This window comes from Urocitellus parryii, chromosome 10 (assembly GCF_045843805.1).
Source record: "Urocitellus parryii isolate mUroPar1 chromosome 10, mUroPar1.hap1, whole genome shotgun sequence".
Taxonomy (NCBI): Eukaryota; Metazoa; Chordata; class Mammalia; order Rodentia; family Sciuridae; genus Urocitellus; species Urocitellus parryii.
Window position 1 is genome coordinate 1,684,424 of NC_135540.1, and position 24,835 is coordinate 1,709,258.

The 24,835-nt window shown below is 51.3% G+C and overlaps 1 protein-coding gene across 1 annotated transcript; it reads right to left on the bottom strand.

Annotated features, from left to right (window-relative positions):
- Nucleotides 1-252: 252 nt before the first annotated feature.
- Qrfpr (pyroglutamylated RFamide peptide receptor) lies at nucleotides 253-22,313 on the bottom strand. Its single transcript, XM_026411765.2, has 6 exons — nucleotides 21,974-22,313; nucleotides 9,174-9,332; nucleotides 6,202-6,263; nucleotides 2,490-2,725; nucleotides 1,332-1,429; nucleotides 253-653 (listed from the first exon to the last, which is right to left on the bottom strand). Exons 1-6 carry the CDS (start codon nucleotides 22,311-22,313, stop codon nucleotides 253-255), a joined length of 1,296 nt encoding a protein of 431 aa, XP_026267550.2.
- Nucleotides 22,314-24,835: the final 2,522 nt, after the last annotated feature.

Genomic DNA, 24,835 nt, shown 5'->3' on the forward strand with positions numbered 1-24,835 from the left:
AGTCCACTGACTGCACTGGGACAAACTGCTAGCCACGAACAAAGGTCATTGTACACGACAGTTAAAAGACCACCTTAATGACCACCGGGAGCTCTAATACTTTTTCAAAATTGCGTCTTCATGTGCAAGGTAAGTTTAACTGGAAAAATTGATTTTCCTTCTTGCCTTCATTTTAAAAATAAAGTCTCTGACCATGGCTCAAAATAACCTGAGATTGCAATCTGCAGGACACTGACCCCGGGAGCCACCCCATTAATGCCCACTGCCCAGAGCAGGACTCTCCAAGAGCTCGGGGCTGAGGAGGGCCAGCGGGCGCCTGAGGCTCCTGGGGCCCTGCAGCTGCCCGCACAGCTTGACCTCGATGTGGCCGCCGCTGAAGGCTTCCGCCCTGGTCTCCTCTACGGGGTTCTGCCTCCCACGTGGCTTTGCCTTCCTCCGCGTCATCGTGACCCCCGAGTCCCCAGGCCTCTGTGCTGGGGAGCAGGGTTCCTTTACTAGGCAACAGCAAACTGCAGACAAGAAGTTTCTTTTGAAGTTCTCGTTCAAAAACGCATAAACGATGGGATTGCAGATGGAGTTGGAAAAGCCGATGATTTGCACGACGGCAAAGACCATCTTGACGGTGACTTCATCGTGCTCCTTTTCGAAATTACCTGAAATACAGCAGCACTTCAGAATGCTTTTTCACCATGAATAAAACAGACTGCTGCTCCTGGCCCGTCTTCACCCCAAACTGACATTCACATAAGGGGCAGAGGCCCACAAGTCTCCAGAGCACTTGGGGAGGCACCTGGTATCTTAATAAGTGACCTTTGGGACGAGGCTGCATTCTTGGGAAACAGTCGTACACACGTCGCCTGGTGCCTATCACGGGGACTATCGTTCAACCCAATGCTCCAAGCATCCTGTGAACGTTTGCTGGTGTGCCAGGAACACAATCACACCAAGACCCACACTGAAGCCTGGGTTGCCAGGGAGGACTCCCTGAGGGTCTGGCTGGAATCCTCGGCCTTACTACACTATGCCGGGAAGGCCAGTTCCAAATAAAGAAGGTCCATGAGGTGCCACCTCGCCCATGTTAAAGAGGGAGAAGCAACGGGTCCCAGGGGAGAAGAGTCTCAAAGCGTCTCTTTGTCTTCTGTAATCAGGGACAGGCTGGTCACAGTGGTGCCTAACTGCCTGTCACTGACTGACTGGCGGCCCTTCCCAGGAAGGTCCTGCATTCCATGTCGGGCATTTGATTATCCGAGTGGACAGAACACATCCCAGTGACTCATTGCCCATTAGCAGCCCACAAGCGAGAAAGCCCTTCTCCCAGCACAGACACTCACCGTACTCATTCATCATGTGAACGACGTGGAATGGCGCCCAACACACCGCAAAGAGGGCCACCACCGTGACCATCATAACAACAGCTCGCTTCTTCCTCCTGGACCCACAGGGAAACACGGGTCGTCATTCTGCCCGGCAAAGGTGTCCAGCTGGTGCCATCCCTTACAGCCTGTGCTCACTGTGGGCTGGTGCTCGGCTAGTGATTGGCAAGAATATGCCACTCAGTTCCCAACAAGCCCCGGGTAGATGCAGCCAGGGGCACAGAGAAGCTGAACTACTTTGCAGAGTCAGATGGCCAATGAGGGGGCACTCTGGATTTGAATTTAGGCAATGTAGCTTTTATTCACAGCACGTTGAAAAGCATTCATACCCGTGATAGGAAACTGTAAATCCTTATGAAATGTGTGAGCCCGAGGACGGAACAAACATGCAACCCTTTATTACGTCGAGAGAGCAAGGTCTTTACACAGATGGGCACTAGAGGGCACTGCACACCTGGCCCCATGGAACCCGTGGAATAGCCAGGCCTCTCCACCTACTGCTCCAACAGTCATAAAGTATAGAAGATAAAATATAGGGACTGCACGTACCATACCAGTAAACTGTGTTTTAAAATTGCTATGCATGAATAAAACCCAAAAGTACAGACTTCAGGTACAAATAAAATATCAATAATACTAATTTTTTAAAATAATGTGCTCCAGTTTCAGAGCACCGTTACACGTTGTTGATCATGAGTGACATCCTAAGGATGGGCTGTGCAGGCCCCTCAGACGTCTGGGGAGAGCAGGACCTGCTCTCCAGGTGCTGGTCTTCATGACAGCTGGTGAGTTTCAGGGCAGACCCCCGGGGGACCACAGGTCCTGGCACCAGCCCTTAGCTACGGCCACGCCATCGTCACACATAGATAAACATGTAGCGGTGTGCCCAATCCCAGGGATGCTTCTATCTACAGCCACAGCGCCTGTTTTGACCTCAGAGCGGGTAATCTCGCTCTTCCTGCCTCAGCACAGTCTCATAAAACCTCAGGGTTCACAGGCCAGCCAGGCTCTAAATCTGAGTTGGTAAGTCACGAGGGGTTCTGGGAGCCCTGGTGAATGTCCCACCCAGCATAACTGAGGAAAAGCACTGACAGAGGAACGGAGCACGGGACCCACCTGGCGATCTTGGACATTTCCTTCCCGTGAATAGTCCGAAGGACGGAGCCGTCCCCCACCCTTTTCTTGACCCAAAGCTCGTAGCCGATTTTGCTGTAGAGGACCAGCATGACCAGCAGGGGCAGGAGGAAGAGCACGACGAGGATGAAGGTGGCGTAGGCCTTCTGGTGCGCGGGGCTCGCCCACTCCTCCAAGCAGCACACGTGCTCCTTCTCGTACAGGAAGTCGTACTTGATCTTGGCAGAAAAACGACACGGTCAGGAGGACCAGCATCTGCACCCACAGGGCAGACTCGGCCCCGAGCCAGCAGCCACCCCGCAGCCCTACTCAGCCCCCCAGACACCCGCTGTGCAGGTCCCCCGGAATCACTTTTCCATGGCTGCTTGGTTAGAAGTGTTTTCCACACAACTGCTCAAATTCTTAAGAGTTTTGTGCTTTTATTTTCATTTTTTATCTTTCTCAACTTTTATTTCCCCTGGCTACGAGTTTTCAGTTGGCTGGAAAAAGCACAATTAATAAAGTGCATGTTGAAAACATTTTGCATCAGATGCCAGCTAGCTCAATATTCACCGAACCAATCAATTAGACTTTTCTTTCTTAGTTGTTGAGGAAACAGACCTGGGAGTCCTCAGACTTCTTCCTAGCAAGAGGCTGAGAGCCACATGTTTTACTAGTCTCATAGTAGAATGATCCGGTTGCTTGGAAACAGATCAAAAGGGCAACTGGTCAATTCTGAGATAAAAAGCAAATTGGATTCAAACTCCTGTCCGATTGTATTTATTTGCCGTCGTGTTCATACTGTTTCTGGCGGACTCATCTTGTACGTTCAAAAACATTATTGGGAACCATGACAACATCAATGGTTACTAAAAGGGCTCGTTTCAGGACCAACTAAACGTTTATAGCACATTTGAAAGTCATGTCTGAGTGACAGGAATAAAAATGAGGGAATTTGTCCAACTGTCAAAACCACTTCGATCACCCTGGAGTGTTCCGGGTGAATACTTAGGTATTAGGCATATTCTGCCTGCACTCCCAGCAAACTCTGTCACTCATCATCAACATCCGTTGAAAAGGTAAGAAAATCTAAGTTCTCATCCAGGTGTTGAGGGAATACAACGAGGAACAGTAACATTTAGTGGGGGAAAAATTCCCCCCAGGAATGGGATTAAAAAAGGAAATCCATTCCGACTTCAGGTAAGCAGACCTTAGAGGGTCAAGGGGGATACTTCCCAACACATCCCACGGCTGCATGGGAGACTGGGGGACTCCACACGGGATTCTGCAGCACTGGGACAAGCCCAGGCTTTCCAACAGCACACCTGGATGGGATTGTGACAACCAGTACCAGGTCCTCCACTGCTCTGGCTGGTCCTGGGGCTGGGACATGCTGGGCCCACATTCTCACCTCCTCTTTCATAATTACCCTCTCCCTACTCAAATCTACACGGAGCACAACGGTGGCCGTCAGTGAAGCCCTGGACCAGGCAGTGGAGCCCATGCCAGGACCTCTCGCTTCCCTGTCAAAGCCTGTTTCTGTTCAGGGTAAGGCCTGGCATTTGGGGAGATGGTATTTTGACAAGTTTTGGGGCATTGTGAATTCACAGGTCACAGTGAGGGGGCAGAAGGGACGATAACTTTGATTTAATCACCTCCTTGCTTCCAGGTCCCGGAAACTGTCAGACATCACTCCTGAGAGGCCGCCAGACAGCAAGGCCCAGAACTTCAGGAGCAGTGCTGAGACAGCTGCTGCCCGTCCCCGTGGAAGCCAGGAGCAAGAAGGTGGCCCTACTAATGCACTTATAGTCCCTCAAGAATGAAACAGAACAGGAGGCAAACCTGATTTGGCTGATCTGTTCGACAGGGCAGCTTTGCCAATTAGATCATACAGTACACATTCTCTCAAACTAGACAAAGACTTCTACATTAAAATCCATTTAGAGCACACAATAAGATGAATTTATTGAAGAGATTGGTAGACCTAGTTTTCTCCCATCGGCTAGAAATGCCCTCCAGGTCATGGTCTGCACCCCCCAAAGGCTCAGGTGCTCAAGGGCTGGCCTGATCTGCAGTGGCCAGAGTGGGGCTTTGGGAAGGGACTGGACCACGAGGGCCCTGGCCTCCTCATCAGATCCACCCACCGAGGTCCTCGGAGCTGAAGGGAGTACCCGGAGACGTGGACACTGCAGCAGGAGGGACCTGGCTGGAAGGAGTGGGTCCTTAGTGCCCCTGGGGACTGCACCTTGTCCCTGGCTCTCGCTCTGCTTCCTGGCTTCCAAGAGGGAGCAGGTTCCCTGGGCCACTCCCTTCCACCATGAGGCTCTGCCTTACATCAGGCCCAGAGCAAGGCAGCTGTCCGACAGAAACCCCTGAAAGTGTGAGCCCAATAAGTCTTCCCCTCCAAGTGGCTCTTCTCAGGTACTTGGCCACACAGGGAAGAGCTGACGTCCTGAGTCTCCTGCTGAGGTAAGGGTAGGTCAGCTGCAGGAGCTGTGGTCCAAGCTGCGTGGCCATGAGGGGTCTTCCTGAGCAGCTGGCTGGAGAGGGAAGCGGTCAGAAGCCTCAGTGCTGGTATCCTGGGGAGACCCAGGGACCAAAGAGTCTGTCACGGGCCACAGCCATCCCCAGAGGGCACCACCTTCAGGGGACCTCTGCCCTCCATCACCCCCTCTGTATGGGCTCCCGAGGACAGAGGTGGCAGAGACAGCAGGCGGGCAGAGAAGGCGCTGACCACAGCCCTCACAGCTCTGTGCCTGAAATCATTCCAAGCGGAGGGAAAGGCAACGTTTAAATGACTGCAAGTATGAGTGATGTGACTGTCTCCGGACATGGTGTCTGACAAGGGGCTGAAAGTGACCAGAGGAAAATATCACCTGAGTGGCTGGAGGAGTTGTGGGGTCCACTCGGGCAGCAAGAGATGGAACGAAGCAGCTTTGTGCTCTCACTCACACAGTCCAGCCCACTCAGCACAGCTCCCCTCATAATCCAAAAAGCACTGGCTACTTTCCAACTGTGCCATTATCTTGGGGCCCACTTGACATCCTTGCTGGCCCTAAAGTTTCACGTTTGCCCACCTCTATTCACAGCATAAAGGGCATGTCCCTTTAAAGGCTGCCTTGTGCACATCCTGTCCCTGAAGCCCGCCTGTGCTAGGCTCCCTGTGCAGGACACACTGAGGCACAGCCACAGGCTGGGCCACCTGCAATGAACACTGCCCCCTTCACCCTGAAGCCCAGGCCGGGTGGGTGGGCCTATCAGACAAGGTGTGGGAGGGAAGTCAGAGATGATCCCTTGACATATTTCCAGTTTCAATTTGTCAATGAACAGAGGCAGGTAAGAAAGAACGAAGTAGACAATCTTAAAAACAATTTTTATGTGACTTAAAAATATAAGAAAAATCTAAAGCAATCATTGAACTCTTAAAATGCAGCATGACATGGAGAGACACCAGCATGCTCACCTGGCTGTGGAATGCATTAAGTGATCTTGTAAATCTAAAATTTTTTTTTAAAATTAAAATCTCCACAATATCAAGAAGAGCTGGATAAAACAGAGTGGGGGAGTCTTATTTTACTCGGGTTAAAAGACTTCCTGTGAAATAACTGAGGTCACACAAATTTTCTGCAATGCTCTTGAAGGAAAGAAAATGACTGCAATTAAGAGGGGTGAGAAATGGCTCAACAATCCGTCACCAGCCCGGCCCCAAGTCTACCTGCAGCTGCTGCACGTGCCACATGGGGGAGCCCACGATGACCGCCACCAGCCAGACCACACCTGCAGAATGCGGAAGTCATCAGAAGGGGCTCTGCCGAGAGGACCACAGGCGCTGAGGGTGGGGCCACGAGGACTCCCTGTTCACCACGCCCCGCGACCATCCTCCGCCTCCCCTGCCCTGGGCAGCGCAGTGGGCTCAGGGGTTCTCAACCCTTGGCCCCCTCGGCCAGTTTTAAAGGTTAAAAACTCCTTAATAACGTTCTCCTGTCTGTAAGGTAAGCCCGACTCTGGGCACGGGCTCTGAGTCCTCTAGTGAGGACCGAGCACAGCGGGTTTGCGTCCTGAACCCCAGCGCCCCGCCCCCTGCTCCGCGCCCCGCCCCCTGCTCCGGAACCCCTGTGCTGCACATCCCTACTCCACACACACCCCCAGCTACTCCACACCCCCAGCTACTCCACGCCCTGCTCCGCGCCCCGCCCCCTGCTCCAGGAACCCCTGTGCTGCACATCCCTACTCCACACACACCCCCAGCTACTCCACACCCCCAGCTACTCCACACCCCCAGCTACTCCACGCCCTGCTCCACACCCCGCCCCCTGCTCCAGGAACCCCTGTGCTGCACATCCCTACTCCACACACACCCCCAGCTACTCCACACCCCCAGCTACTCCACACCCCCAGCTACTCCACGCCCTGCTCCACACCCCGCCCCCTGCTCCAGGAACCCCTGTGCTGCACATCCCTACTCCACACACACCCCCAGCTACTCCACACCCCCAGCTACTCCACGCCCTGCTCCGCGCCCCGCCCCCTGCTGCTCCACCCCGCCCCACGCTCACCCCTGCTCAATGCCCCTGTGTGCTGCTGCTACTCCACGCACACCCCCTGCTGCTCCACGCCCCGCCCCTCCTCCACACAGGCCCCCTGCTCCACACCCCTGGCACTGCCCCCTTGCTCGTACCAGCATTGGCCAGCCAGTCCTCACCGTCCATCCGTGGTCGAGGATGATCCACTTACTGTTTTGTTGCCCCAAATAAAATTCCAGGGAAAGTTCCTGGCCCTCGGTGGGCGCTGACCCATGTCTGCTGAACAGACTAGCCCCAGACCACGTCCACCTTCTCTTCTTGAATCTAAACTGCGTTATATTAGACCACATAACCTGGACACGGTTTTCTGATCCAGGAAACACCTCATTGTGACTTTAGAAACCAGCCGCCCTTTCTAAATACCCTGCCCCCCATCGTGAGTTTATTGAGAGGAATTACCTTTCTGATAGGCTCTTAGCAAAGAAGAAAAACGGGGTAAATACCCAGGAGCATTTCAGCCTAGGAATATTAACAAATCAAGAAGAGGCCAAAACCAAGGGCCATCTTTGATTTGGGGAAAATCAAACTCTGGCTTTCTTTCACTGGGCGAGTCATTATAAGACAGCACATTCCTTGGGTTCCAAGAAGCGGAGACTCGGGCCACACCAGGTTGTTAGAGGAGACCCATGAACTGACACCGCGGGCAGACGTCCTCCCCACCTAATGATCCCAGGTGGCCCTGGGGCTCGGGAGCGTCTCTGCACCCCAGTCCCCCCCCTACATCTATTCGGTTCTAGTCGTGTGGAGCTGCCCAGTGTCCAGTCCTTTCCCATCCCTAGAAAATTCTGGGGGAATCGAGTCTCCTGGGCTTGGCTCACTGCCAGTCCTCCTGGGCTCCCCACTAGCCCAGGATGGAAGGTGCAAGGTGAGAGGGTCAGCTCACACAACCCAGGACCACTTCTGGGAGGTCCCCGATGGGAGCCTGGGAGGGCAGCATCAGCTAGGAGGAGGCACAAGGCCAGCACCCAGGTGTGACTCACAGGGCTGGTTCACTGGCAGAGAAACCACCTGTGGGGAGCTGTCAGGCAGCAGGGTCCCATGGTCGGCTGCCTCTGACCATGGGACCTGCTGCTCTCCAGGACCTTGGAGCTGGTCTGCTTCCGGCCCACTGTCAGCGTGGCCTCCTTGTGTCGGGACCCAACTCCTCTTTCCCTCTCCCGCCTGGTGACTGCCTCCGTATGTCCTTTCCTCGTCCACCTCCCCACCCACACCACCTCACATATTTTAATGCTACAAGGTGGTCAGTTATGAAAAGCCCAGAGACCATTGAATCCTTCATAGGAAAGACATGGCATAAATTTAAAGATAACTGAAACTAATGGATTTTCCCCTGTTGATTCATCCATTCATTTCCAATTATTTAAGATAAGTTTAGGATTGCAAAGCCCTCAGGAATCCTTTCTGTAATTCCACAATCCAATACTAACTGAATTGTCATAGCAGAAAATAAGTGCTTGCTGACATCTTTCACTTGGTATAGTAGTGAAACTTGCTCTCTCTGATGCCCACTCGGCTGCTTCCTGGGCCTCTGTTGATTTAGCAGCATAAAACCCATCAGTGCGAAGCTCATCCAGCTATGGATGAATGAGCGGGGAAGTTCTCCCAAGTCACTGTGCCAAGCAATAGGACGCACTTCAAATGTGCCACTTGGCATGTGGCACGTTCACAGTGGCAGCTAATGGGGAGCAGCTGGAGCCAACTGGGCATCCAGGACCCACTCTGCTCTCTCACAGCGGAAGCCTCCTGCTGTGCACTCACCACCAGGTGCACCTCTGGCAGCCCTCCTGTCCTCTGCCCCCTGGGGACCTGCCTGCCCTTGTTAGCTCAGTGCCTTTCACCGCAGGCTGACAGCTGGGGTGCTAAAGGTTGAGGCACGGCCTCTGGCGGGTTTCCACAGAGGAGTGGGAGTTAAGTTTGCCTGAGAGGTGTCCCCAGGAAGTCAGTGTTGGGACAGGCCTGAGGAGAGATGGGGGGCTAGAGGCAAACAGGTGGGGGGGGGGGGCTGCACACCCTCGGGCACTCAGAGCTTGCAGGCCCGGGGGTGCGACCCTCCAGGGCACACACATGGTCCCCTGAGCCCTACCAGCTCAGCACAGGGCCTCACCTAGCATTGTGAAAGCCCTCTGGTTGGTGTACTGCCACTTCATTTTAAAAGGGTGGACAAGTCCCTGGTGCCTTTCCACAGCAATGCAGGTCATGGTGAGGATCTCCGTCACAACGGCGGTACACTGGACAAAGGGCAGCAACTTGCAGATGAAGGCACCTGCCGGAAGGAAGCAGGGACACGTCACACTCAGAGCAAGGCCACCTGCTGCAGGTGGGCGTCCCGAGCCTCTGCTGGGGACCCCATTGCTATGGCAACACACAGCAGTGGAGACGGTACCCAGCTTGTGTTTTCTCTCTGTTGGGCTCTCAGTTCCTAAATGCCACATGCACATGTATATACCACAATGGGGGCCGGGGGGGGGGGGGGGACAGACTGATATCTAGCCATTGATGATAAGTAGGGAGAGTCAGCCAGCAGTGGCCTCCTGGGGTCTAAACCACACAAGAATCTGATTCTTCTTCCCTCTTGGTTCCCTGTCAAATTGTCACAAAGGAACAATGGTCATTAAACTCTCTGATGTCACCGATTTCTTCTCTTTGACTCCCGTCCAAGACTCCCTATGCACATTGTGCCCGGCACTCTTAGCTGATTTTTATCTTCTCTAATGCAAAGGCTTCCAACTGGTGGCAGCCGGGCGAGATTTGGCCCACAATGAGGTTTTGTTTGCTTCATATAATACTTTTCCAGAAATATCTGAGTCCACTGCCAGTCCTTTAAGTGTTGGTGCTACCTGTCTGGCCCCCTCACCATCGGGATCTGTGAGCCCTGGTCTGGCCCTGCTCTGGCACCCACCCTGCTCCCTGCCGCCTGCCTGTCAGAGCGTCAGAGCGCGGGAAGCTCAGGGCGCATAACGACCTGGAACAGACCTTAGAGGTCATGTAGAACTTCACGCCGAGGCAGAAAGAGATCTGCTCATGTCCGTCCAGTGTGCGGCCAGGCTTAGCTTAGAGCCTGCAGAGAGGCCTTGCTGGCGCCTCCCACCTGAGGCCTCTACGCGGCTTCCTCTCCCAGGACTGACTCCCTCTCGTGGTCCCCACGTCTGCTCACGTGTCACTGTGATGGCTGATTTCAAGTGTCAGTTCCTGGGCAAAGGGAGCTGCAGAACCATCTGTATCTCAGGATGAGTTTCTGGAAGAAGTCAGCAGTTTAACTGACAGACTGAGTCGAGAGGGCAGGGGGCGCCGTCCACCCCACGGGTAGAGTGCAGAGGCCAAGAGCACGCAGGGAGGGTGAACTGCCCTCTGCCTCCCAGGACACATCTCCTCCTGCCCCAGGAGGTCAGCCACCCTGGCTCTCCGGGACCTCCAGCTTGCAGGTGGCAGACTGCAGGGCTTCTCAGCCAGTCCTCAGGACCAATCTCCTTCTGTCCATCTCTATGATCTGCTTCTCTGGAGAACCCTGACTGACGCAGTCCCTTCCCACTGAGGCCCAGCTACCCCAAGGCCCTCGTTTAAAGCAGCCTCTCTCGTTCCATGTCCTCATGTCTCTCTTACTCCTTCCCCACCTCTTTCACCTTCTCCCATAGCCATACATAGGTAGCTATGATAGATGCACATGTAATTACTAATTTGTTGCTATTATTTATTGTCTCCCTGCCCCTACTGGAATATAAACATCCCAAGAGCAAAGACTTTTGTCTATTTTCTGATGTATCCTCAACATTTAGAATGGCACACAGTAGGCCCTCAATAAATATTCATTGAATGGAAGAAAGTGGATCACTAGGATGCTCTTCAGCTCCAAAGGCATCCCATTCGGTTCTGAAGAGGCTGCAGTTGGAAGGAAGGGGTGCTTTTCAATTCCAACCTCTTCTGGTTTTGCATTCAGAGAATCCCAGAGCCGGAAAACCACCTTTCCCAAACAGCAGCTCCCGTGTAGATGAAAAGTGCTTTCTCGCCCCTCCTAAGCCTGCGCTTCCTCAGTTTCCCTCTCTGCTCCTCATCTGACATGCCGCCCAGACCTCTGTGCTGGCTGGACCGTTCGGACAGGAGCCTCTGTGTTGAGGACGCAGACAGGCAGCCGAGGCCTTTGCTTTTTAAATTTTTTATTAGTTTATTTATTTCAGTTAGGTATATATGATAGCAGAATACATTTGATTCTCTGTACACAATTGCAGCACAACTTTTCATTTCTCTGGTTATGCACATGTAGCATCACACCATATGTGCACATGTACCTAGGATAATGACGTCCATCTCATTCCACCATCTGTCCTGCCCCACTGAACCCTCTCTACCCTCCCTTCCCTTTGCCTAATAAAAGTTCCTCAGTTTTTCCCAGCCTCTCCCATCCCTGTTTTGGATCAGCTTCCACTTATCAGAGAGAACATTTGGCCTTTGGTTTTTTGGGATTGGTTAATTCCCTTAGCATGATATTCTCCAACTTTACCCATTTAGCTGCAAATGCCATGATTTTATTCTCTTTTCATGCTGAGTAATATTCTATTGTGTATGTATACCACAGTTTCCTTCTCCATTCATCTCTTGAAGGGCACCTAGGTTGCTTCCACAGTTTAGCTATTGTGAATTGAGCTGCTATAAACATTGGCATTGCTGTGAGCTGCTCTTTTTAAGTCCTTTAGGTATAAACCAAGGAGTGGGATAGCTGGGTCAAATGGTGGTTCCATTCCAAGGGTTCTAAGGAATCTCCATACTGCTTTCCTGACTGGTTGCACCAATTTGCAGTCCCACCAGCAATGTATGAGTGTACCTTTTCCACCACATCCTCGCCCACACCTACTGTGTCTTTATTCTTGATAACTGCCATGAAATCTTAGAGTAGTTTTGATTTGCATTTCTCTAATTACTAGAGATGTTGAACATTTTTTCATATATTTGCTGATTGAATGTATATCTTTTAAGTGTCTATTCAGCCTTTTACCCATTTATTGATTGTATTTTTGTTTTTTGAGTTCTTTATATATTCTGGAGATTAGTGCTCTATCTGACATGCATATGGCAAAAATTTTCTCCCAAAATGTAAGTTCTCTGTTCACCTCATTGATTGTTTCTTTTACTGAGAAGAAGGTTTTCAGTTTGAGTCCATTTTATTTATTAATTCTTGATTTTATATTTTGCAATTTTCCTAAGGAAGTCAGAGCCTAATCTGATGTGATGGATATTTGGGCCTACTTTTTCCTCTATTAGGCGCAGGGTCTCTGAACTAATTTCTAGGTCCTTGATCCACTTTGAGTTGAGTTTTGTGCATGGTGAGAGAGAGGGATTTATTTTCATTTTGCTGCATATAGATTTCCAATTCTCTTAGCACCATTTGTTGAAGAGGCCATCTTTTCTTAATGTATGTTTTTGGTGCCCTTGTCTAGTATGCGATAATTGTATTTATGTGGTTAGTCTCTGTGTCCTCTATTCTGTACCATTGGTCTACATGTCTATTTTGGTGCCAGTACCATGCCATTTTTGTTAATATTGCTCTGAAGTATAGTTTAAGTCTGGTATTGTGATGTCTCCTGCTTCACTCTTCTTGTTCAGGATTACTTTAGCTATTCTGGGTCACTTATTTTTCCAAATGAATTACTTGATTGCTTTTTCTATTTCTATAAGGAATGACATTGGGATTTTAATTGGAATCGCATTGAATCTGTATAGCATTTTGGGTAGTATGGCCATTGGACAATATTAATTTGCCTATCCAAGAACATGGGAGATCTTTCCATTTTCTAAGGTTTTCTTCAATTTCTGTCTTTAGTGTTCTGTAGTTTTCATTGTAGAGATCTTTCACCTCTTTTGTTAAGTTGATTCCCAAGTATTTTATTCAAGACTATTGTGCTGAGGGACATTACCAAGTAGGTATGACGCATCGTAATCCTTGCCAGTGTACCCCATGTTAAATGGACTTGCCTTGGAAATTTGCTGCGACCTTGCTTGTGTGTTTGAGAAAGGTGACCCTGCTCAATCACCAGGGTGGATCCAGGATTAGGGTGTATTCCTGCAGGAAGTATCTCCGTCCTTGGGTTTAGGGCGTGACAATAGGAGTTTTAGGGAAGTTGAGGTTGAAGATTATGGCTGCTGGGATTAGGGTGTTCCTGCTGCTTGTTCCCGTTGAGTTCTCGTGAGATTAAAATGGGATTTGGAAAAAGCCTCGTGGAGTAGGATTTGGGATCGGACATATTGGAATTGCCCCTGAACGTGTGTGGAGGCTGGTGTGAGATCGGGAATAAAGAATTGCTGTTTGAACCTACAAAGCTGTGTGGTGGCTCGTGATTCTGTGCCAAGCCGAGACATTGGCACTTGGCTTTTGGCAGTGAATGGGGTGGTTTTCTTAATTTCTCTTTCAGAGGGTTCATCACTGATGTATAGAAATGCATTTCATTTATGGGTGTTGATTTTATATCCTGCTACTTGGCTGAATTCATTAATTAATTATAGAAGGTTTCTGGTAGAGGCTTTTGGATCCTCTAAGTATAGATTGCTTTGCTTTTTTTTTTTTTTAAGAAGCTACTTGGAAAGATTCATGCAAAATAAGAGTAAAATGCAAGAGATAAGAAGTCATGAAGTCAAAGAAACTGAAGAAGGAATCCTTGGGAAACCCATTTAATGAAAACAGCTGTAGAGCCCTTGATAAAAACAAAACAAAGCAAAGCCTAGAGAGCAGTTGTCAGAGCCGGAGTCGATGGTCTCCCAGGAGAAAGTCTCAGGAGAACAAACCCTGGAACTGGTCCCACGCAGCTTCCCGGGCGCCGAGAGCTGTACTTCAGGGGGTCCAGGTGCCGTCTTCAGGGCGACCCCAGCTGAGAGTCCTGTGGGGCTTGCGCTGCTGTCCGCTATCCTCATCCACGTGTTACAGGTGTGGGAACCCAGGACACAGGGAAGACAGGTGTGGTGTCTGGGTGTGGCTGCGGTGTTGGAGGTTCCCCACTGTGGCCATGGAGATGGGTGGACTTTTGAAAAGTGCTCATCTGGAAGACTTCATGATTCACTAATGCAACTCCTTAAAGCCGTGAGGGGACGTTGTCCTCATCAAAATCCACTTGAAGAAGTCTTTTTTTTTTTTTTTTTAATTTTTACTTCTTGGTGCCAGGGATTGAACTCAGGGGCACTTAACCACTGAGCCGCATTCCCATTCATTCTTTTAAAAATATATTTTATTTAGAGACCAGGTCTTGCTAAGTTGCCAAGGCTGGCTTTGAGCTCACGATCCTCCTGCCTCAGCCTCCTGAGCTGCTGGGATTTCAGGTGTGCACCACCGCGCCTGGCCAGAAGAGTGTTTTCAGACAATAACATCTTTTCAATTTTTCAATGTGAAAATCCAGCCACAGGATACAGAGAGGAGGTTTCCCTAATTAGAATTAGGAAAAGTGGTGCTTCCTGAAGACCAGGTGCTGTGGTCCAGGCCCTCTGGAACCATGTTGGAGTCCAGCCTCCACTGCGAGGCACTGAGAGGGAGGAGACTTAGCTGGCTGTGTGGCTGGGCCACAAGGAGGTTAGGGCTAGCGCAGGGCAGGCCCATGGTTGAACCCTGGTGGCCTTATAAGAAGGGACAGAGATGAGAGAACACCTCTGCTCTCCCTGCCCCTGGCCATGGGCTGCCCTGGAATGCTCCAGATGGGACGCTTGAACCTCCAGAACAGTGAACCAAATAGACCTTATAAATTATCCGTCCTTGGGTATTTCAGTATAGTAACAAAAGTGGACTAAGCCAGAGCGAGCGGAGTCATTAAGAGCCCATCTAGCTGAGGACAGGTTCACCACTTGACGTGGGCTTGGATCAGCCATCACAAATCCAGCAGGAGATCCCGCCCCTCCTGGGTGTGATGGCCATGTGGAAAATAGTCCTTAATGCAGGGTCCGGATCACCAGTGATGGCCTCGCCAGTACGACAGAGAAGAGGGAGAAGTGACAGCCACGCCGTCTTGCCGAGAAGTGCTCAGGGGAGGCCTCTTACCAGTGGCCAGCGTCCTCTACCCCGGTCCTTCAGAAGCAAAACTGAAGCCCAGCGACCGCAGGGAATGCACCAGTGGTCTCCATCTCCTTTGTGCATGTGGATCACCTGGGACTTCTGGGAAAATAGACTCGGACCCAGGAGCTGAGACGGTTTCTAGCAAGGTTCCAGGTGGAGGTGACACTGCAGGCACTGGTCCGTGGTAGATCAGGAAAAGTGTACCACAGATAGAGAACCAGCTCATGAAAAGGAGAGGCTCGTCTGAGACTCGACTGCTGTTGTCACCATGGTAACCAGGCCAGAGTGGTCCTGGGAGATCTGGGTCCACTGATGTGCTGCGCTTCAGGCAGAGTGCCTCACCAAAGCACTCTCTCCTTTCCTGCGTCTTCTCTGCCTCCCACACTGCTGCCCCTCCCATGACCAGAGCCGATGCTGTTTCCTCGAGACACCGCACCATCTGCTGACCACTGGAGCAACCGCTGCTCGCTTACCTCCTTATGTTGGAAACTTTAAAAAACAATCATTGTGGGCTGAGGTGCTGCTGTGAGTTGGAGAATTGCCAGGCATGTGGAAGGCTCTGGGCTCCCTCCTCAGCACCCCCCAAAACACCTGCAGTCTTCTGTCATCCTCTACATTGCCTCTACCTGGTGAAGGAGGCTGCAAAGACACCAAAGGCAAGCAGAGCCTGAGCAGCTACACACAAGTCCAGCTGCACGTGTGCCCTGGCCAGTTTCCATCAGAGATTCCTAAAGCTGCCCTTCCGTGTCCAGGCTCCAGCCCCTCTCCCAGATGTGTTTAAAGAAAGGTAACCAATTCCGTTCTCGTCATTTTCCCAGATAATTAGAACATCTGTAGGTCGGACTTTCTAACAATCATAGAAAAGCGTTAATAAGTCTTTTCATTTCTCTTTTTAAAGAAGTGTATTTGCTATACACCCTTATCCAAGAAGAGAGGAAAAAGTTTAAAGAGGAAACAGGCAGAGAGCTACACAGGAAGTCTCTCTCTGGATCCCTTCACCACAAGACAAAATCCCAGCACGTTATTTCGTGGATCCCGAGACCCAGACCCACCAACTCACGTGGGGAGAAAAGAGAGGAGAGTGGAAACCCAGGAACAAACCCGTAGGAGGAGACTCGCAGGGACCTGCTGCCCGGCTGGGCAGGAAGCCGCAGTGATCCTGCAGCCCTGCACCTCAGAGGGCGTGGCCCGGACAGACGGGGCCCTGCAGGCTGGGGAGGGCAGCAGGACAGACGCTGGAAGGGAGAAGGAGGCTGGAGAAACATCCCAGAGTAAGGAGCCGGACGCCTTTTCAGCTTCTCTAAATGCAAGTTGGAGACTGAAGTCAGGGTGAGTGTGGGCCACTGGACTGCGTTTCTTTGGAGGTGACACTGTGCCTTGCCGGGGCCACCCACAGCAGCAGGATGTACACCACTTCCTAGGGTAAAGGGGAAGGCAGAAGGCTGGGGACAGGATTCAGATTTAACAAGCCCCACTGTGCTGGCAGCAGAGGAGCAAGGTCCCCATCGTGCCCTGAGCCCAGACCCATTGTCCTCCTGCTGAGCTCTGCAGACCGGAGGCTGCTGGGGCCTCCTCGGAGTTTCTGGAGGTGCCACTTACCTTAAACTCACATTTTCATTATTGCTACAAAGTAGCCTTGCCAAACCCCAATTATATGCCGTGCTTAGAATCTTTGCTTTCGTGAATAAAAAGGCCCAAATGCAAGGTACACAAGATAGATACCATCTCATGCTTGTGAACATGGCAAAAATAAAGCCCACGATTCCTGAAAAGCCTGGGACAGGATTACAGGGACCAGAGGACGCCCCTTAAGTTACTCCAAGACTGAGAATCTCCTGTGTGCTGCTGAACCCTCCTGTGCTGAGCAGACGGGGGCTGGATGCACAGAACGAGGAGCCTTTGGCCTCTTGGAGCTTACGTTCCAGACAGCAAGCGAACCATGTCTTCAAAATCCAAAATCCAGGTATGACTTCCTCAATACTGAAAATGCAATTTGAATCAAACTGGGTCTGAGTAACGTGTCCACTGAATTAACCAGCTCTCAGCATCTGGCTGTTACACCCAACGATTCTATTTATGGCTAATCTAAACTTTAACAGTCTGCATCTTGCTCAGAGTTTCCTTTTATTCTATTCTGAACTGACTTCCTTCATTGTGCGCAGCAGGCAGGGCTCATTTCCAGGGCTCTGTCACTCTGCCATGAAAGCTGCTGTGGCAGAACGTAGCGCCGGCGTCTCCTCCCCAGACCCGCTGAAGAAGTCACTGCATGAACCAGGTTCATAATAAAACTTAGATTAAATTTTGATCTAATAAAATTTCTCTTCATACAAACAAACGCTTTATTGCTCTCAGAATCTTAGTAAAGAAAAAACAATTAACAACCAGCACACAGTTTCTGCTGTTGAGCGGCTCGGAGGTCACTCTCACACCAGCCATGGTCCACGTGTGCGCAGGCCACGGAGGACAGTTGGCAGAGTCCATCTCCAGGGAAGCTTTCGAAGGACAATTGCAGCAAATGTCCCTCTAGGTCCCAAACCAGCACCAGAGTATGAGGGGGAGCTATGGTGGACCACACTGCCCACAGTGGGTTTGCACGAAGAAGTGACCCTGACTGCTGCAGGGGAGCCCCACACAGCAGGGCCTTCGGGGCCAGCCCTTCCCAGCTTCGCGAGCTTAGGCCACTGACTTAACTGACAGATCATAAAGCCAAAAGCCACGGGCTGCTCCTCCCATCACTGTCCCACCCCTTCATGATGGGGCATGGACCTCACAGCGGTGGAGGGTATCCTCCGCGGTTTAAACCTGGGCTTGGCTGGGACTTGCCGTATCACAGAAGTGACGTGAGTTCGATGCCCAGCCCTGAGTCTCCGGCTCAGGGGAAGCCTGGCTCTAGCTCTCTGGGAGGAGCAGCCTCCTCCAACAGAACTGTGGGCTCCCCAGCCCCAGGCCAGTCAGCCCCTTCCCTGCAGAGGACGGTCCATCTTCTGAGCTTCCTAGTGTCCTTAAGAGTCTACCTACCGTCTCTCTGGTAGGACAGGAAATTTCTCAGCAACCCAGCCACAGGAAGAATGAACTTAGCCTTAGTTTTAGTTTGCAAAGACAGATTAAAAAAAAAAAAAAAGTACTTGCTCGACTACTTCAGATTCATTATTAGGAATCCTTGATTTCAAGACAGCCCTGCTCACAGGCCGCTTTGAAGCCAGCAGAGACAGACACAGATACGGGAGCAGCCAGGGGACTGCAGAGTCGCCATCCCAGGCCAGCAGAGGGAGATGCCAGTGTCCTGCTCAGGCCAGGGAAGGGAGATGCCAAAGGAGGTAGAAAAAGTTTTCCTGAGCTCTGGTTGACCTTGACCTCAAACATCAAGTCAGGACTTAGGCCATAGAGACAGACCCAGAACAAAGGAACCACCAGGGACACACGTTCCCAGAGTTGGGTTCCCAGGGGTTGGATCCAGCTCCATGGAATTCAGCGTCCACTCTGTGGAATATGTCCATCTGTCCCCACCAGAGCCATCAAGCACTGCGTCCAAGTGGAAGTAACACAGCCTCCCTCTGTGTCCCCCATCATCATGATGGGACACAGGACTTAGATCTGAGCAGAGGACTTCTTTTTTAGATCACAACATTTTTTTTCCCATGAGAAGAATGAGACCTAACTGGCTGGAATCTTTTCCAGAATTTTCTGGAGCTACCAGAAAGTGTCCTTTTGAAAAAGAAAGTTTCTTTCTTTCTTTCCTTTTTTTTAGAATAGGTATATCACAAATATGTGATTTCCACCCTCCCGGGATTGAATCTGGGGCATCTTCCACAGAGCTATACCCCAGCCCTTCTTTTTTTCCCATTTTGACATAGGGTCTCACTGAATTGGCCAGACTGGCCTCTAACTCATGATCCTCCCACCTCAGCCTCCTGAGTAGCTCAGATCACATGTGTGCACCACTGCACCTGGCAACTGTCGCCTTTTTTAAAATATGTGATTAAGTGACATTAACTATATTGACAATGTCATGGAGACATCACCACTTAAACTCTTTCATGGTCCCAAACACAGGACTAAACATTCACTTTCCACTCGCCCCTGCCCCCACACTCTTCCCGTAACCTTGAATCTATGTTCTATGGCTCTAATCTTGCCTATTCTAAATGGCTCCTGTAAGTGCAGTCAATAATGTGGATCCATGAGCATCCACCTTGTACTGAGTGTCAGAGCTTCTCTCCTGCTCAGGTGAGGGATGGGTCATCGAGTGTGGACGCGTTGGTCTATTTATCTGACAATGGACCTGGGGTTGAGATAGGAAGTTCTAAAGAAAATGTGAGTCTGTAGTTCCTGGGGCCATTTATGCTAGGCTGCAAAAGAGCTTAAGAATAAGATCACAAAAGTGGGGGAAGCCTGGGCCTGAGGCAGGTGAGCCCAGGTGGGGGGCTGGGCCTGAGGCAGGTGAGCCCAGGTGGGGGGCTGGGCCTGAGGCAGGTGAGCCCTGGTGGGGGGGGCTGAGGCAGGTGAGCCCAGGTGGGGGGCTGGGCCTGAGGCAGGTGAGCCCTGGTGGGGGGGGCTGAGGCAGGTGGGTCTGTGTGGGTCTGTGTTGCAGGCCTGATTTGTAACTGCTGAACTCTAGGCTGTAAATACTCCCACTACACCTGACTGAAGCCAACACCATGCTCTGCTGAAGGGGAGCTGGGCAGAGCCTGCAGGGGGCTCTGAGTCAGCACAAGCCGGCTGCATGGAGTCAAGCTAGCTGGCAGGACAGGAGGCCGGCAGGGACGAGGTCCAAAGCCCTTGAGCAGATCCTGGTGCAGGCAGGTCCCAGGGCCTCTCCCTCGGCAGTGCGCATCACATGGGGAGGCTGCCGATCAGGGGTTAATCTGCACACCATCACCAGGACCTTGTCAAGACGCAGGAGCTGACACTGGAGGTATGCTGGTCCTAGTGAGGGAGGTGAGTGGACAGAAAGAGGATCAGCAGTGGCTCCCAGCCCAGCCACCATCAGGGACGCTGGACTACAGAAGCCCCAAGTCCCAACAGGAGGTAGTGAGTTACGAGCAGGCTCACAGAGGTGTCTTTTGTGACTCAATGACACTTTACTGCCATCATAAAAACCTACTTCTCTGGAGAGAGGGAAGGACCTGTTGTGACCTCAGCAAGGGTGATGTGCTCAAGCTGAGCCCCTGCACGGGACAGGCCTGTCCTTTTCCCAGGCGTCTTCCCTTTGCCACTGCCACCACCGGGTGATCTTTGTGGCCTCGTCTTTCTTGCCTCACCCATGAAGGAAAGAGAGGTAATCCTGCAGTAGGTTTTACATAACGTGTGCATTTTCCTCCCAGTTGTATCAATCTGTCTATTTCCCACCACTCCCCTCTGAAAGACGTGCATTCTTAAATGTCCAACACAGCGCTCTTAAAATACGCCACCTTCTTCCTGTCCTCCACATTGTGGAGTGAACCCCGCTCCTAGAACACCCCATCCTCCTCTACTGAAAAAAGTCTGAATTACTCAAGCCCAGCCACAAACACCACCTCCTCCCGGGGCCTTCCTGACCCACCCATCTCCACCGCAGATCTCCGCCTGTCCAACCCTGGATCTGCTCACAGGGTGCAGCGCTGGTCTCTGGGGCCCACCCACGGGGACCTAGGAGCTCCCCTGGTTCCTGCATTCCCAGGTGGAGCGCTTTGCCCCCAGGAGCCTCAACGGCTCTGTCAAATAATAAATTAAGAATTAATTGTCAGCTCCTGGATCACGTGCTCTTGAACTCCTTTTTGTTCCCTCATCAAGGGCATTTGTAACTAATCCACCTTAAAACACACAGGTTAATTCTTGCTTAGCACCCATGTCTCAGGGGAGAGGAGTCTCCCCTGTACTTCAGCCGAGGTGTCCTCTACTTGAGTGTAGAACCTCACTTGTTCTATAAACCCCACCCCAGATTACCACAGACTGCCTCGGTTAAACACCGGGGTGAAACCAACACCTGGACCCCCGCAGGCCCGCCTCGTTCAAGCACACTCACTAACACTCACTTCGCTCCAACCTACAGAATACTTCCGCAACATACCGCCCTTTTTTCCAGTACTGACAAGCAAAGGTGAAATGCCCCCATGAAGAGGAAAACAGGGGATGAGCAAACCCTCCGCGCTGCCCCTCCCCGACATGGCTCAGAACGGCTGGGGGCCTCACTTGACCAGCCAACCTCTCTGATCCCTAGTATCATTTTGCAAAACTGAGGCCCAGACATGTTCAAGTACAGTGCGTTAGAGCCTAAGTAGCCATCCGGGTCTCCTGACTCCCAGTAAAAGACGCCACCTGACTGGGTCACCCAAATGGAGCTGTCATCCCACAGCATCACAGGTAGGCTTCGTCAGCCCTCTTCCTCCAAACACCATTCCACATACAAACTGCACATTCCCGAAATGTCTTAAAGTACCCTCTTCTTCTGTCTGTCTTCCACATTTTGGAGTGAGCCCCCCTCTAGAGCACCCCATCCTTCTCTGCTGACAAGCCTGAATTACTACTGTTCAAACCCAGCTCCCACATCATCTCCTCAACAATTTCACACGGAAATGTAAGTCATTTCCTCCTCAAAACCCAAGTTCTATGAACTGACCCACAATTCTCCATTAATTTGATGCAGTGAGTCGCGGCAGGCAAATGATGCCGCCGGACGCCACAGTGCGGTCCGAGAGCACAGGAAAGTGTCTGACCTGTCAATCAATTTAAAACTTTCCGCACAGGTGAACCCGTGTTTGACGCTGTTTCAGCAGTCCCTCACGGAGGAGGGCCAACGATTTAGCATCCTGACCTACTGACAGATTCCCGGCCGGTAACCTGGGGAGGAAGAAACCCTGGTGGGGGGGGGGGGGTAGCCGGCACCCGCGAGGCGGACTCACCCCCGAGCCAGGTGTCCGACACGTACTGCAGCATCGTGACCGGGATGCAGAAGAAGGCGATGAGCAAGTCGCTGAGCGCCAGGGAGCAGATGAAGATGTTGGTGACCGTGCGCATGGCCTTGCTGCGGGTCACCACGTAGACCACCAGCGCGTTGCCGAAGAGCGCCAGGGCGAAAATGAGCACCCCGGTGAGCACCAAGGCCAGCTTGGCGCGCGCGGGCAGCTCCGGGGTGTAGACCAGCGGCCGCAGCCCGTAGAGCGCGATGAACTGCTCGCGCGTCAGGTTGTGGTCGCGCAGCAGCCGGGAGAAGCGCTCGGGGGTGATGTTGAGCGCCTGCATGCCGCGCCCCCGACGCCCAGGGCCCATCCACGGCCAGGCGGCGGCCAGGGGCAGGGACCCGCAGGCGCGCTCCAAAAAGTTCTCCCCTGGCAGCCCGCAGGCTGGCGCCGGACCGCCCCGCTCCGCCCGCCGCGCCTCCCGGGCGCAGAGCCCGCGCGCAGCCCGCACAGCGCCGCCCCCCGCCCCGCGCTCCCCGCCCCGCGCTCCCCGCCCCGGGTCCGGCGTGCAAGGGACAGTGGGCACCGAGGGTTTCCCGGCTCACGCCCTCCCCTGCGGAGAAGTCACGTGGGCCACAGCTGTCCTGTAGCCTGGCTCGCTTGACTCCACTGTGCAGTTGCTGGGTTATCCTTCAACACCAAGCCAGAAACCAGACCGACCCAAATCAAAACGCCAAACTCCTCTGTGGCCGCACCCTGCCCCTCCCCCCTCACTTCTAGCCCCTGGCGACCACTAATGGGTTCTCCACCTCTGAACTGTTGTCGAAAGGTCGCATAAAGAGATGGCCGGACCTGGATTAATTTATTGAGTCCTTACAACCTTATGAAGTAGGCATAGGTACTATTATCATGATCCCCATTTTTCAGGTGGGGGACACAGGCACAGAAAGTTCAGTGACTACTAGATTGCAGAACTAGAATATAAGCCAAGGCAGGCGGTTTTAGAACTCAATCTCTTAACCACTACTCTATATTAAACAGAAAGTAACATGTATGGGAGTCAGTGTTGGGTCATATATGGGGACTAAGAGCAGATAAAGATGACCTATGTGCTCCTGGGTCAGGGAACTTTGGTCATACAGTAGGACATTGATCCAACTAGAAATACTGAAGAGAGATATACAGGGAGTAATAGGAAAATTTTGATTTGGTTCAAGGTAGAATTTGGTGCATGTGGGATATCAAGGAAGATATTCATTCAATAGATGGTTGGCCATATGGATTGGAGCTTAGAGAAGAGTGTAGGGCTAGAATAGAATATTGGAAGTCATGGACATAAAGAGTAATTGAAGCCACAGGAAAAGAAGTGATTTCCTGAGAAGTGTGTAGAGTTAATAGAGACCAGGAAATTCTATGTATCAACATAAAGTATAGATTCTCTGACGGTGGAATCTGAGATGGAGCAAATATTCTTTTTGAGGGTGGCTGCAGAGTGTCAAGGAATAAAGAGAGCAAGTAGGGCAGGGAAGAGGGACTGAACTAAACATCTTTTTCCCCCCAAACCTCATCTTCCCCATTCAGTTCTACCTCAGTAGATGGCACTACTATCGACACAACTAGAAAAGTGCAGACTAGGGGTCATCTCTTATCTTCCTATCTCCTTTACCTCTCATACCCAACTTGTTATCAAGGTCTGTGGTCTGTGCTTTCAAAGTTTATCCTAAAAGGGAACTATGGAGAGGAAGGAGGAGAGGAAGAGCGGAAAAACGGGGGACTGTAATGGATCGAATTATATTCCATGCATGTAGGACATATCAAATGTACCCCACTGTTATGTGTAAATATGATGCACTAATAAAAATATCTTTAAAAAAGAAAAAAGAGATGGCGGGAGTGCCCTCCCAGCGCTGCTCCACTGAACCCCTGGGCCAGATGCCCTTGCAGCACTTGGCCTCCCACGGTTCCGGGGCCTGGGATCTCCCTGGGATCTTAACTGCGAGTTTCAGCTGGTGGCGCTGACCGTCCAGGTGGCATTTGCCACCCGACTGCAGTCAAGTGGCCTTCCTTGGTCTCTGTCCACTCCACAGTGGAGTTGTTCGACTTTTTGCTGTTGAGTCAGGGTCCTTTTTACGTTCCATGTACGACCCTTTGCCAAGCAAACACTTTGCAAATATTCCCTCCTCCTCTGTGGCTTGCACTTCTCTCCAGGACCTGTCACAGAGCAGGGCTTGCTGCTCCGTTGTCAGGCCGATGGACTTTTCTTTACTGGTTGTGCTTGGGGTGTTCATCCTGCAACTCACCACACCCTGTGTCTTACACACTTGTCTCGTGTCTATTTCTAAGTGTTTTGGTTTCACCGTTCTCCTCCACAGTCACATCCAGGAATAAATACTGAAGTGGGTGGAGTGATTTCTCCTATTCTACTCTTATATTCCGGATTTATTATAGCTGTTCTAGGGCCTGTGCCCATTCATATAAATTTTGCAGTAAGCTCATCTATGTCTGCAGGAAACCTTGCTCTGCTGAGTCTCTTGATCCATGAGCAGAGTGTATCTCTTCGTGTTTTTAGATCTTGGATTTCTTTCCACGGCGTTTTGCAGTTTTAGCATACAACCCGTGTACTATTTTGTTAGATTTCCACCCAAGTATTTCTATTTTGAAGCATTTGTACAGGTATAGTTCTAACTTTTGCTTACATGTATTCATTATTAATATTTAGAAATGCGATTTATTTTGTATGTTGGTCTTAAATCCTGCAAAGTTGATAAACTCGCTTAATTTTTTTGAGTTTTTCTTTTCTTTTTGTAAATTTCTCAGGCTTTTCTTTATTAACAATCATGCCATCTGAGAAAGGAGACAGTTTTA